We start from the raw sequence: 14767 nt of genomic DNA, 5'->3' as shown, positions 1-14767 counted from the left end.
GCTTGCTATCCTGTAGTGAAAAAAATCCCCTATAAACGCGTCCTAACTCACGAGTAGACACGCGATGTGACATGCACACCACCTCGCGTCAGTACGTTCATATTATGAATTGCAGTTGCATATTATTACACCAGGTAGAACGCCATGTAGCAGATGCACAGGTAGAGGCACAAGGCAGTTCATGAAGGTTTGCAAGAGAAAAAAGTCGCAATTTTGCCCAAAAGGCGGAACATCGATTGCGATAGCGAATTAGTGGACAGCAATACGAAGTAAGTAAGGCTAGTAGCTTTATCGGTCGTATAAATTTGAAAACATTCGCTTACTACATTAACTAGCATGGATTGTCTCAGCGCGCACAAACAAACATGAACACGTCACATTCGATGAATGCGGAGGCTCACTGTCAAAACGCCGGTGTGAGCGAGTGCGACAGCAGCAGCGAGCAAAGCGAGCTTAATTTTCTCTCTCAATCTCAACAAACAACATTAAAATTGGCCCAGGGGCAATCTAAGAAGAGAATTTCTGCTTTTTACTTGTACTTGAATTGGGGGCATCGGATCTGAGCTAAAGCTTCCTCTTAAAGCTCATACCTTTCCTTGGATCCTTCGCTTGCATTTGTGGTCGGCGGCCGGACGTTCAACCATCCATGCAAAAGCACGCGCGCAACCGAGTTACGGGGCCCGTTCGCCGTCGAAGGCCATCACGCCGAAAACTTCTCCGGCTCAACCCCACGCGCATGCGCGGAAGAAAAAAGAGAAAAAGAGGCGCAGGATTGGCTACGCCGGTGGTGAACTCGTCGCGCTCCGTCGCAGCAGAGCGCGCGCGCAGTCATTTCTCTCTGGCTCCGAAATAAATAGGTCACGCGTCCTACGTACATCTGAGGAGCAGGCAGCTTTCGATCAGCCACGCCGCGAGCACAACTAGGAACGAGCTCGTCTACGCCATGCCGATGCTGTAGCCTGGGCACAAGAACAGACTTGTGCAGACTAGCGCAAGCAGCAACTGCGTGCCGAGGATCCGGCGGCCTACCAAGCCGTCGTTTAATGAACCGTCAGATTTAACCCACTGATAAACACCGGGGCCGCACGTTTCAACTTCACTAGTTCACCACCTGTATGGAGTGCTTGAGCGGTGAATCTTTTATTTTGATGTCGCGGCGAAATTGCCCACCATTGATTTTTTTTACCATTGATTTTGATTAATCATTGATTTAGTGTTTTTTGGCAATGTATAATCAAGTAGCAGCTGTGTCTTTTCCGCTGCACACAAAGATATCTTCCTTGCAACCTGCCCTTGAACAGCTTTCTTTTTCTTTCACAACTTGCGACTTCTTTTCTGCGGCCATTTATTTAGCGTTTTTGGAAAGCTCTTCATAAGCTGGCATTAATTCTCGTAAATAGTGTTTGCAAGTAGGCTCTGAAAATGTTGAGATGCTATTTCAGCAGTTTTTACGACTATGTCTGACCTCGTGATTGAAACTGATATGTTGTCTCTGATTGCTAGCTGTGTTATTTCTAGTTTCTTTTTCTGCACTATAGTCAGTCCTACCTAATGCATTGTGCTTGCGTTTGGTTATCCTATATCTAATTCGATATTCGATAGTCACTATTTCTATTCGATTCGTATTCAAATAAAGTTGAAATTCGCCCACCTCTAATTAAAACATAAAGAAAATTTAAGCAATTCATCATCGTCATCTGTCATTGATTTTTCGCTAAAAATGGAGCGTTCTGGACCACGACCAGGCGACATCGTCCAAAACATACGATAGCAACACTGCTCTACACAGCGGTGAACCGCACTATGTAGCTGAAATAGATAGGTGGGGAGGTAGAACAGAGTATCTTTGAAGGGATGGCGCTCCTCTGTCGTCTTACCTGTACTTTCAGACAGAAGCAACATGTTTAGCAATCTTTAAAGGATTCTTTCTTTTTTCGAATCTATTCATTTATCACCCGTCGCCGTCGCGTGGGACAATCCAGTTGATGCGTAACGAGCCAGTAACGAAGGGCAACTTCAGGTAATTACACCAGATAACTTCTTTTAAGCAGGTGCAAATGACCAGAACAGGCATGGTGCTTTCTTTGGACGATCATCGTTTACTTTCCACAAACATCATGACGAACATTGCTTCTGCATCAATTTGTAAAAAATACGCGCGTCGGCTGTCCCCGAGACAACGGAGCCGGACCCGGCGCAGCGTAGACAGCGTCGGGAGCTGAGGCCGCCTTGGCCGCACCCAGGACGGGGCCCTGCTTGGAGCTGAAGACCGCGTCGGCGGTGTGGCCAGTAACGGTTCCCGGCTCGTTCATGTCGACGGTGGCCCGGAAGCCGTCGGCGTCGGCCACGTAGGTCACCTTCCGGTAGGTGCCGTTCACGTCCCTGTAGCCGTAGGATCCGGTCTTCACGTTGTTGGCGTCGCTCTCCTCCTTGTGGAAGGACTGCGTGCCGTACTCGTCCACGTTGTCGTAGCCGAAACTGTACGGCTGCGGCGGCTGCGGTTTTAAACAGAAGGCGGGACTAAATGCGCGAAGGGCAGAACTCTATATATTTTGGAGTAGACGTTAGGCTCGTGGCGCTACACTGTAAGAAACGTTCGCAACCTTAGCCTTAAGGCGGTAAAAGAAGTTTAATGTTCAATATAGAGAGCGCAGGCTACAGGAGTGATGAGAAAAGCCTTATGTTGAAAACTGCCTTTTGTTCTGACCACCTCGTATGCATCGAATCCTCAGAAACGAAAATTTGCTAGTGATATCTGTTCATGTTTATCTGACGCAGTTATCTTGGTGTTTTTTTTTTCGCAGTTACTATTACGATTACCTGCCGCAAAAAAGTCAGCAATAAAGAAAGCTTCCTTTTTTTCGCCGTCGATCTTACCCCTTTAGCATGACGCTGTTAATCATCACAAAGAGCATCAATAAGGATGTAACCGATTTTGCTATGCCGAGACCGGTCAAGCAAGCGATACCTACAATTGGCTCCAGCCACATGACTATTGTGCCCATTGCATTTTCAGAACTATAGATAAGCTTCAAAGTTCAGGACTTATCAGATGTAAGCGCTTGTATAGTAAATACTCGCGAGTAGAAACTGTTTAGAGTTTCAAGCCTTTGATCACTAGAAAACGGGTAAACAGCCTACAAGCTAATACATATGTACTTATATATTTTACAGGCTGATTACTTTCTTGAAAAGCAATTTTCACTCCTCGAAAAAGCAACTTATTTCTTCCACTGACAGAAAGCGAGCATCTTACCGCGAGAATATCTTACACTGCAATTCCGTAAATGTCAATGGCACAGCAATTGAACACTGAGAACATTACAAAGCCCTTTAAGTGTATTTTTCTTGGGCGCCAAAGATCACTCTGCTCCAACGCAATGTTGTGATCTAAATGACACGAAGCCCACTTAGTAAGGTAGCAGCAGTAACGTACGACACGAGAAGTTTGGTCGCCTGTAACTGTTAGGTCCCTGTGACGAGGTCGAAAGCGATGTGAGCGTGCTTGTGGCGGGGAGAATGCTGAAGAGTGGTGTGCGCACACAGAAGCAAGGCACACATGCAAGGTCACTTAGAGCTTCCCTCCCCCTCCCCTTTGTGTCAGAGTTCGCACATACCTATTCCCAATGATAGACAAAGGATGGGCACACAGCCAGCCAGTGGCGTAGCCATGGGGGACACACTATGCACGGATTTCTCTGTTAGTATGCGACCTGCCAAGTCCCTTCCCCCTATCTCCCCGTCCACGTCCCCGACAAGATATGTGCGTCCGTCCTCCTCCCCTCGCCGCATCGTCGAAGAAAATTTCTGGCTGCGCCACCACAACCAATGGCACATTATCCAGTGCCCCAAGTTGCCTACTCGGCAACACAGTAGCCAGTACCCCAAAGTGTGAGGAAGAGCCAAATAAAGCCTCGATTCAAAGAAGGTGGAGTTCTAAACAAAAGTTTAAGGTAACGCCCTTCGGACAGCGTACTACTGCCACGAAGAGTCCTTAATATCGCTACAGCAATGATATTACTCAGTCTCGCCTGTGCAGAAATCTGGAAACCTGCTATTTGTAAAACATGGCAGTTGGCGCAAACGTACGTAGACGGGCTCGGGCGAGGAGGCGCCAGGGCCGGCACCTGCTGCCACGACGGTCCCAGGACGCCTTAGGATGAACTGGCCTTGAGGGCCGAGCTGTCCCACGGCGGTGGCGACAGTGAAGACAAAAGCGGCGAGAACCTGAAGAATGGCAAAACATTGTAGAAGACTAACAACGTATTGAACTTGATTATAACGCTTGCGCGATAACTCCCTTGTAGACAAAGATGAAGTCGAATATACGCTCCTAGCCAGAGTTTAGGCAAAGAAATGAAGAAGGCGTTAAAGTAGATCAGCGAGTATGGCTATTCAGTGGGTTTCTTGGTGCCTTCCGATTTTTTTCCTATCCCCAACTATGGGTACGGGCCTCGTTCAAGGCTCGTCGTTATCATCAGGTGCTACGCGGCGGCCTGCATCTGAATTCTCATGATCTTGCACTGTCTAAGCGTGCATATATCGTTTTGGCACGAAGGGTTCTACTATAGGCTTCAAGAACGAATTGGCAATGTTAACCCAGTATGTATTGTTGGATCGACTGCACATTGTCGCAGCCCAGTATGCCACGTCCTATTCACCTGCTGCGACAGTGACGCAGTCTCTGTACTTACAGAGCATTTTACTCTACGCTAACTAGGTAGGCGTTGTACCTTTCCTCCTAAGTACTCACACTCAATGCCTATGATGTCTTTACAATACTGATATGGATGTCGAAATGCATGATATACTTAAGCACTGTACATGTTGTCGAGAGAGGCAACGTGTATCGTCTCACGTGTCAAGAAAAACGTTCATATAGAGACCCTCCACCCTCGGATAAGCGCTATATTGCGCAGTATGAATATACTCATGTAAAGAGTAAAAACACACTTACCTTGGCAATCATATTTCCCTTTGGCTACCTTTCAGTGGGTACACTGTGCTATAAGTTTCTAAGAGCTTATGTGCTTGGGCTTCGTTGGATAGAAGCAGACTAGATGCGTTGTGACTGCTCGACGGACATACCGAACCTTTTTATACCATCCCCGGCACACTCTCTTCCGCAACACCTTCTCGCCTACACGTTCGCCTTCCTCCTCCGACGTCGTCCCAGAACTAGGAAGATGGCACAAAATTTTGTTTATCCTTCTCAGAACCAGGCGAGAACGTCTTCGCAATAAGGGGGGCATTGTCACGCCTTTCTTGTTGATGCTTTCGCAGTTCACGTCTCTTTGCAAAGCTCGCAGTTGAAAATTTCTCTTTGCGCGTCTCAGTGCCACCTCGGAAGTGCGTTGCGTTAGATTAATTTTCTTCCTTCTTGCTCTTCCGGGCTCGAGTGAGGCAGAATACCAAGCCGCTAGCTGCACGCTCTTTACACAGAGGTCAAACTTCCGCGTGAAAACGAAATGTCAAAAACGAGACGAGTGAGACCAGTTTGACCATAGGTAGATTTTTTATTCATGCATTCAGCACTGCCCACACGTACAGGACCAAGCAGAAAATGAGAGCATGTTATCATACAAAGAATACATACGGCATTACAGAACATTAATACAGTTTTAAGGCTTTTAGTCACGTGCCACTTGTTGAAAACGCCGAAGTTTTGGAAAGTGAACTCCAGTAATAGAACAATCTTTTGGAAAATGAATATTTTAGGTACAAGTTCGCTCAGAAATATCCTTGATGCCTTAAATCTGTTCAAGCTGGGCTGTTCTTGTGCGTTCTCTAAGGCGTTGTGCTTCAGATCGCACAACAGGGTCCCACTGTAATAGAGTGGGACTGACATGGTGACGCGGCACAACACAGTAGCACTGCCGAAACAGCAACGAGGACCATTTCAATTTCTATGCGTGCAAAAAACTTAAGAACAACTGCATTTATTCCGGCTTTTCATACACATCTCAGCGTTAAATGAACTGTTTTGTAAGGCAGAAATAATCAGTGAAAAGTCCAGATAGGACACCTAGTAGAGTGAGTGCTATTATTGCCAAAATAACAGGCTGTTGAGTAAGTAGACAGAGCATAATTTCGTTTAACCTTTGTGTAACTGTGCACTAATAGCTTGATAACGCGAGTGACCTAAAATCACTGCGTTTTGAGTTAGCGCTGCCAACCAGCCGAATCTGCTGCCTGATAAAGCATGTGATGGTAATTTAAGGGCGCCATTGTAATGACATGCCCAGTCACTAACGATACTCGGTTATTCTCTAGTGCCACGCTCCCGAATACATAATTGTAGCATGTCGATTTGAAGAAAATACAGCGCACGAAAATACGTACTTGCGTGAAACACTTTTGTCCCTACTGTTTCAATCGGTGCCCTCGGAATGACGGCTATGAAATTCAATAGGTGGCACTCGCAACGCTCCACGACGTTGCTGTACCTTGCTTGCGCTCGTTGTTAATATGACGACGTGTTGTGACGACGTAGGTCTCTTTTGTGTACGCTAACGTGACTCGGAAAATTGTTCATGCTATTTTCGTTTAACGCTGTCGAAGGGGATCCTTGTTGATAGAACATAAGAATGCTTATCTTGCTGAGACTCATTTATGCCTGCAACTGTTTCGGGGTTTCTTAGTACATACTTGTAAACACTTTTTGTAAACACTCCTCCTTTGCGGTGTCCATTTTGCTCACATGTTTATTTCTTTATATTTCGGAAAGGATTAATGGGAATTTGGTGGTGTAGTTGCACCGTACCAAACGAGAATGCACCACGAAAAATGCCGAGACACGCAGTGGTCATTTCGCGCTTGGTGAACTGTGCGTCCTGTTTCGAGAGTTAGCTGTTTCGTTTTAGGCTGTCATACACAGCATTTATGAACCAGCCAATCAAGCAGCGCCAAGCGGCACTCACTGGCATGCTTAGTTGTGTGCTCCTATGTTCCCGCTGTACGCGACGCCCGCTGTTGAAATGATTTTGCACATCCGTCATGACGACCGTCCGTGGCTCTGGCTGACATTCCCTGGGATAATCTCGTATATACGCGCACAGAAGTATCCAAGCAAGTGGCCGGGTGTGCAGCCGCCGCCAGTAGCCTAATCGTAAAGCACCGCACGAATAATGCAGAAGAGGTGGATCCGGCTACGTATGACCTGCGGCAAGTTGTCATTTCTTTTATCGACTTCCTTTTCCCTTTTCGTGATTGAAGCTATGTTTTTCTTTTCGTGCTTATATCCTCTCGTATTTGGCGAGGCTGCTTCTGCAGCCGGGTCGGTCAGTAACTCGGCGGATATATATGTAGCTATATACTAAGTTTTTTTTTATGTACGCTGATTGCGAGTACCAGAAAATGGGCCAACAAATCCCAAGTGTACCCGCCATCGTGTCCTAGTGGCTTAGGTGTTGCGCGGCCAAGCGCGGGATCAGGGGATCAAATCCCGGACACGGCGGCTGAATTTTGATGGGGCGAAATGCAAAAAAAAAAAAAAAACTCCTATGTGCCACGCATTTGGTGCACGCAAATGGATCCAAGCTGGTTCGTACTAATCCGGATTCCCTCACTACGGCGTGCCTCATAATCAGACCATGGTTCTAGCACGTAAAGCCGCAGAATTTTCAATCCCGAGTACGCATACCGCATGAGTAGTGCCAGTAGGCGCGCGTCTGTGCTGCGTGCTGAAAGATAAGTGCATGCGTGGAACATGAACCCGCAGAGTGTTTCTTTAGACTATTCATATTTATCAGAAATAACCTATGGCAGATAACATGATTGCAGCCTTTCAATTGGATCATTTGAGGCGGCGGACGTTGCCTGTACGAGAAATCGAACCGCGTAGTCGACTAGTCAACCCGAAATACACTAATTAAGTTCATAACTAATCACTCGACGGCACACATGGCGATTTACAAATTGTGGCTAGCGAGTTCTCTAGGCATATCCACTTGAAACCAATTCTGAACATGGCACAGGTTTTGAAAAATGCCGTATCAAATTTGTGGTAAAGAGGCACTGTTCCACTTACTATTTATGAAAACGCTGCTTTAGGCATGGGGAGACAATAGTAATTGAAACGTCAGTGTATTTTGTCGCATACTTTGGAAATCAGTACCTCGAAGCTGATATCATCCTCAAAATATTTTCTATGTGGTTATGCCTTGCGAACTCATCGGCTAGAATTCCTAAACTGCAATATTTGCCGTAAGATAAATTACTAAAACGATAAATAGTGAATACTTGCTAATTAGTCGGTTATGCATTTACATTTCTCGTCCAAGTAATGTCCGCCTCTTAGTGACCCAGTTCATGGCCTAGAATTACGCTATCTGGCTTAGACAATTTTTAAATGCTCTGTATATTCTAAATATTGAAAACACATACGGTATATTGGTGGCTCGCACGTATCACTAAAATACACCTACTTCTTCGTAAAGTGCATTACATTCAGCGGATTCTAGTCTGCTTTGTTATTTCAGACATGGAAGGTACAGTGCAATAAATAGCACTTCGACATCACATGGCTGAGGAGATGAAAGAAATCATGAGCCATTGCACTACGTAAAGGCGGTTGACCAGCGAAGCTCTTTAGCACACGACACGCAAGTGATACATAATTTTCAACAAAGGTACGAACTCATTTGTCTTGATGGGTGGTCATTGCGACGAAAGGTGCGCACACTTACTTATTGTCTTGATCGGTGGTCATTATTTCACTCGGAACTGCAATCACATTCACTGATAATGTAAGATCGGTGCACATACGCCGCTGGGTGGTCGGTTGGGCCGTATCGGTGTGGCATCGCAAGGTATATGTCTCTAACAAGGAAAGCGTAAGCCGCTCCGTTTTCAGTACCGACTCATCCACATTGAAATCACCGACAAATACAACAGGTGTAGTGTAATCGCAGCTAATTCACGCAAAGTGAGCAGCCATGAACCTTACGAGATTATGAGTCATTGCATTTTTTTTTGTTAGCTTACGGAGGTATGAGCCATTGCTCCGGCGACCGGGCCGGTTGGCTAGACCTGCCGGTCCCGACGTGGGACTAGCCGGGTGCGCGACGAGTTCGCGTCCTCGCTGGACCTGCAATAAACTTTCTTTGCTCACTCACTCACTCACTCACTCACTCACTCACTCACTCACTCACTCACTCACTCACTCACTCACTCACTCACTCACTCACTCACTCACTCACTCACTCACTCACTCACTCACTCACTCACTCACTCACTCACTCACTCACTCACTCACTCACGGGGTATCAGCCATTGAGCGTGGGTGTATGAGACATAGATGACAGTTTTCGGCGTGCTGTCGTGTATGTTGTATGCGTGATAAGAAAGAATTCAAGCATTGTTCGCTTCACTTTACTGAGTGCTTGCAGTGCCTGCCTTACGGGGCTATGAGCCATTGCATATTTTCTTGCTTACGGGGGTATGAGCCATTGATGATGACAGTTTTTGTTCACGGAGAACAACAAATGCAGGGAACTCTATCCATACACAGCTTCGCTGTCAAAAGAAGCAGCTGTTATGCGGCTTGACACTGCTCCCATCTCCGAAAAAATACGCCAGGCGAACAGAAGACACCAATTATTCGTCCCCCTTTTTTAGGCGCCCTTTGTCTCGTTTCACGCTCTTTAAAGAGAAGATGAATGTTTGGCCTCATTGAAGAGCCGCTGTAAGGCCAGTCCTGAACCTTCCACTAACCGAAGCAGAAGCGTTCGAAGCATGTCAACGGTGTCTAAAAGCTGAGGTAAGCAGCTTGCCTTAGAGGACTTATCAGACTCATTGAACTCATCCGCTGAAAATCATGAAGCTCTGTGCCTATTTTTAGCTCGCTTTGACGGCATTGGTATCGGTTGACTGGGTTATATCATAGAAGATATTTAATTAGAGATTTCAAGTACACTTTCAGTGTCCATTGAAATTGTATATTATAACCAAACGCGGCTTGTGCCTCTTGGTTCAATAAAATGCAGAACAACTGGTTCTCTATGTGGAGTTTTCCGAGGCTCAATTTTATTAAGTTATGAAGCTCTCTTTGTCCAGAACGTAACTGAAGTGTGGGAGAGGGCAAGCACTCGAGTTATGTTTAAAACGTAGAAGCAATGGCTAATGATCTGTTATGTCCATATCAAGAACTTTTGCCTCTGGTAAAGTTATTACGTTAGATAGGACATTATCAATTAGCGTCCCTTTGCCACTAGGAAGCTGTCGTGTAGGAACATCAATTAAGCATTCATATCCGTAGCTTTGTAGTAGACTGGTGTAAGAAATAAACTGTTGGTGATGTGTCATTGAGTAGGTTAATGTTGACATCACCCATTATAATGACATTTTTATTTTCTAGCGAATGGGTATGAAAAGTGTGATCAAGATTATAAAAAAAGTCGTCGACTGATGATGAAGGCGAACGATAAATTCATCCAAATATGAAATCTCTGAAATACGATGGTATGACGACGATGGAGTGACATCAGCTGCACGGTGAGTGTCGAATAACAAGGCCAAATTACGGCGATGCAACGACAACGAATTGCGTCAGGACTACGAGCTCATACCTGTGGTCCAAGCTATTAGACAACTTGGGTCACTGGGTCGGGGTAGAAGTTGTGACGACAAAGGCATGGCGAGAGTACATGTTAGTTGTCACGAAGCTGCAGTGATGAAAAGAGAACGACCACAACGGCATCACGACCATGAACGAGAACATACCGAGTGGCACAAGCATGTAGTCTCACTTCGGCATCTGGGTCGGCGTGAGATTAGATAGATAGATAGATAGATAGATAGATAGATAGATAGATAGATAGATAGATAGATAGATAGATAGATAGATAGATAGATAGATAGATAGGTAGATAGATAGATAGATAGATAGATAGATAGATAGATAGATAGATAGATAGATAGATAGATAGATAGATAGATAGATAGATAGATAGATAGATAGATAGATAGATAGATAGATAGATAGATAGATAGATGTCAGCAATGCTGACATGCTCTTCTGCGCCTATTACTGGATATATCCGTGCTCAAAGTCTGTAACTTCCTTAGACTTGTTTACCTATCCGTTTGTTTTAACGCTTTAGCATGCTATAGGATCGCGCATGCCCGAAATACGTCATAGCATTATAGGGGAATGTAAAAGGCAAGGAAAGTGTATGTGTGTAAAGTGTGGGAATTGATTAGGGCTCGCTTTGGCGCTGGTTGGAATATCATACTTGTGTTGAAAAAGCAGTGCTGCGAAATTGAACCACATCGGACGAAAATAGCACATGCGAAGCGCATGTGCTTCGTATGTGCTGTTCTCGTCCGTGTGGTTTAAGTTTGCAGCGCTGCTTTTTAAGCACAAGAGTGCGAGGCAGGTATAGATATATTGTGCACCTGACGGTGGTCTGCCCCTGGCGACCGTGTGTCGCACTTGGCTCCTCGAAGAGGTTGGACGTATCTCGAGTGAGCTGCAATCTGGCGACCATGGTTCAAATCATATATCCGGGACCTCAAAGGAGGTGCGACGTAATTCTAACGCCTTTCTCTCGCATTTATCGCTAAATCGTCACTTACTTTGTTCTGCCTCATTATTTCAAGGCGCGTATCTATGGCAGTAAACCGTGAACGCGTAATGTATTAATGTGCTGGATGTTCGGAGACACCTATAAACAGGCTCAAATACCGGCAATTAGAACAACTCTTACCTTTACTATCATTTCTGCGTACATTTGTTTTTACTCTCTTTTAACGGTTGTCTGGATAACACGTTTTGTTTGACCGAATGGTTTTCTGGCACAGTTGCTGATATGATAAATGAGCATGACATCGAAATACCCTCACAAACACTCAGCCTTCAAAATGGCTTGAAGACGACTGTCATTTGTTGCCTAAATCAGAGAATGGCGAATAATAAAAGAAAAGGAACGGCGTGTGTGAAGTACTGTAAGTGCAAATGGCCTGAGGAAACATTCGAACACGCGTCATACAAACGTGCATAGCAACAGCTACGACAAAGGAAAAAAAAATGTCTGATCCTTGGCAGAAGTTTTGATAGGTGTTCAAGGATCGACATCTGCAGAACTGGAATCTTCCCGAACCTATAAGGGCCACTGAATGAGTCAGGCAGCTCAACAGCTATCACAAAACGCAAAACTAAAAATAAAGAATTTGTAGGACATGAGTGTCACACGCTATCTTTACAATGGATTGATTTATTTTTATTTTTTTCCGACAAAGTTCTGACATCCGTAATGCGTGTCGCAAAAGCACTTGTAAGGGTAAGACATTTCCACCCTGTCGTGCTGAGGAAAGCTACTGGTCCGCTGATGGAAAGAAACTGATATTAGCATTTGTTTGTTGGTTTAGTTCGTTCTTTCAATCCTCACTTATCGTCGCGCTGTAGTTGTTTTGTTCTCCTCGTCATTTTTCGACCGCTTTTGTTTTATTTAGATTCACAGAAATAGGGGAGCTACGTTCAAGCACTGAAGAGTTTTGAAAAGAATTTGCGCTTCGGGCAGTTTGGCCTACAGGGCACCATGCTGCACTCCTGCCTGTATTTCCTCTTATAGGCGTTAAGAAGGGCCCCCAAAGCACCTCTAGCAATTCAGAAAACAATCGCGTGCTCCTTGTCGAGCTTTTCCCGTTCCTTCTTTGCACGTCACTGACGCCGTCACGGTCATACATGTGACATTACCGGGTTAAAAGCCAGGGATTACGAGGGAAGTGAGTTCTGATCTGTCGTCTTACGCACCTTGATGCTGATGATGATGGCCTTGAAGGCAGTGGCACTTGACCACTGATATTACCAAGAACCGGTCAGCTCTCAGAAATGGGTTAGAGGTATTCATTTAGAATAGCCTATCTATTCTTGCACAATCATTCTGAATGAAAAATTAAGGAATCTAAATGAGCCGATCGGCGAAGAAATTGACAGATGAGATTAAGAATGATTTCGCGAATTCATTAATCCGCGGCGATGAATATACCCCTGCGGGGATTTGTTTGGATGAAATTAGAGGCCGTGATGATATTGTTGACATATGAAAAATGTCAAGTGCTATATATCGACTTGCAGCAAAGCACCATCCGTCACCATCTCCATGATGGCAAAACGACACTCCTCGCTCGACAGCATAGCAACACGCATAGCTGCTGCTTCATCCTTATTCAGTGTTGTACTCCTTCTACTGTTGGCTGCTACACGAGAAGCAAATGGTTTTTGGAAACGCCCGCAATAAGTTAGGCATGCTTTTATTCCCACAATATCTAGGCACAACAAAATCGACCAATAAGATAAAACTGCACGCTCAACAGTGGCCAATGCAGGCGACATTTTCCATCTCGTTCACTCATGTCTGTCTGCTTACTGCGACATGTATACACCCCACCTGCCCCCGCCCCCCCCCAAAAAAAAATCAACCTTTCTTTTTCTTCTTTTTATCCCACGTAAACTTCGCATGACTTGGCGCTCAATGACAACGCTTCCTTCCACACTAAAAATTATTCGGGAGCAGGAATGCCTCTCTAGCCTATATGAGCACCAATATTTTTATTTTATTTTTATGTGACGGCACTGTTGATTTATACATACAACGCACTTGGCGATTATCCCCTGCTCTGTCTAGGATTCTCCACGAGCAATTAATTGTCTCTAATAAAGCACACATTTCAGGAAGAGAAGCCCCGAAGGACAGTCCAGTGGCAGGACTAGACGTATAATTGCGATTCGCAAAGCCCTTTTCGGTAGGCAAGAAAAACGCCAGCAGTCCAGTAACTCTCTATTGTTTCGATTTTAGTTGAAAACTAGCACGAATAAATCGCCAGGACAGATCGGTGCGTGTTTAAATTAGGGGTGCTACTCGACATTCATTCTCCTCTGCGATGCAGTCAAACGCCCGGTCTTTCTTCTTTTCTTGCTTGCCTGCTGTTCACAGTCAATTGATTCAACCCCGCGTAGCACGTTTCGCACTGCGTGTGCGGAGGCAAGAGTGTGTAGCCGAAAAACGCGAGGTCCTGATAACTGTATGATGATGGCGTTTCCAAACAGGAGAAGTGCTCCAACGTGTCGCTTGGTGCTGATGTAGTTTCGCCGTGTCTTCTAGAGATCGCTGCGAGAAGGGGAGAGCAGCCGTGGAGAGGGTAGCGAATTCGAGATAGAAACTGTGCGCCCGCCTTCGGACCTGCAGTGGTGCAGGGGTCCTTCAATGAAAACGTCCCTGGAAACAAACGCAGAATCTTGGTTCTACTAATGCGGAAGCGCATCTATCTTATCTGTACATGTAGACATAGGCATGCGAAAACCCTCTCAAAAGTTTACTTGCAGAAAATAGGGCAGTAAATGCACGCACAAGAAGGTAACATCAGAAGATATGAAAATGTTGAAATATCAAGGGTGTGTTCGGCGGAAGCTTGTCTACGCATGCTTATGCGTACTGCCTTGCAAAATCCTATAAGTAAAATCGTGCAGTTTTGAATGCATATGCTGCGTAATATGGAATGCAATATCTGAAAGTCAGGGCGTTATTGTCTCTATCTTATCGGTGCCTATATTTCCCGCACAACACAAGGCGCACTCACTGTGCGAACAAGACAGAAGTGCACAAAGAGAAGGAGGCTTGAAGTGATAAACAGTGTTCGAAGAAGGAATGTCGCGGTAGTGACGTTCCCACAAGGTAACTTGTCTTCAATTTTCAATACCACGAATCTTTACGAGAACAACCAAAGGAACACAGAACATGTGGTGATCTTCGTCAGAGTAACAGTG

At 45.3% G+C, this 14767-nt stretch overlaps 1 protein-coding gene across 1 annotated transcript; it reads right to left on the bottom strand.

The window, feature by feature from the left end:
• Nucleotides 1–2092: 2092 nt before the first annotated feature.
• On the bottom strand, nt 2093–5043 carry LOC142586854 (uncharacterized). Its single transcript, XM_075697725.1, has 3 exons — nt 4958–5043; nt 4090–4227; nt 2093–2495 (listed from the first exon to the last, which is right to left on the bottom strand). Exons 1-3 carry the CDS (start codon nt 4967–4969, stop codon nt 2139–2141), a joined length of 507 nt encoding a protein of 168 aa, XP_075553840.1. The 5' UTR covers nt 4970–5043; the 3' UTR covers nt 2093–2138.
• Nucleotides 5044–14767: the final 9724 nt, after the last annotated feature.

This window comes from Dermacentor variabilis, chromosome 7 (assembly GCF_050947875.1).
Source record: "Dermacentor variabilis isolate Ectoservices chromosome 7, ASM5094787v1, whole genome shotgun sequence".
In the NCBI taxonomy this organism is placed as follows: domain Eukaryota; kingdom Metazoa; phylum Arthropoda; class Arachnida; order Ixodida; family Ixodidae; genus Dermacentor; species Dermacentor variabilis.
The sequence above is the reverse complement of the archived record's forward strand: the minus strand, read 5'-3'. Positions and strand labels throughout refer to the sequence as shown.

Bases quoted from the DNA above. Each gene is read 5' to 3' on its own strand.
- LOC142586854 (XM_075697725.1), bottom strand. The intron at 2,496-4,089 runs GTACGTTTGCGC...TTAAAACCGCAG, and splicing joins CCTCGCCCGAGCCCGTCTAC to CCGCCGCAGCCGTACAGTTT.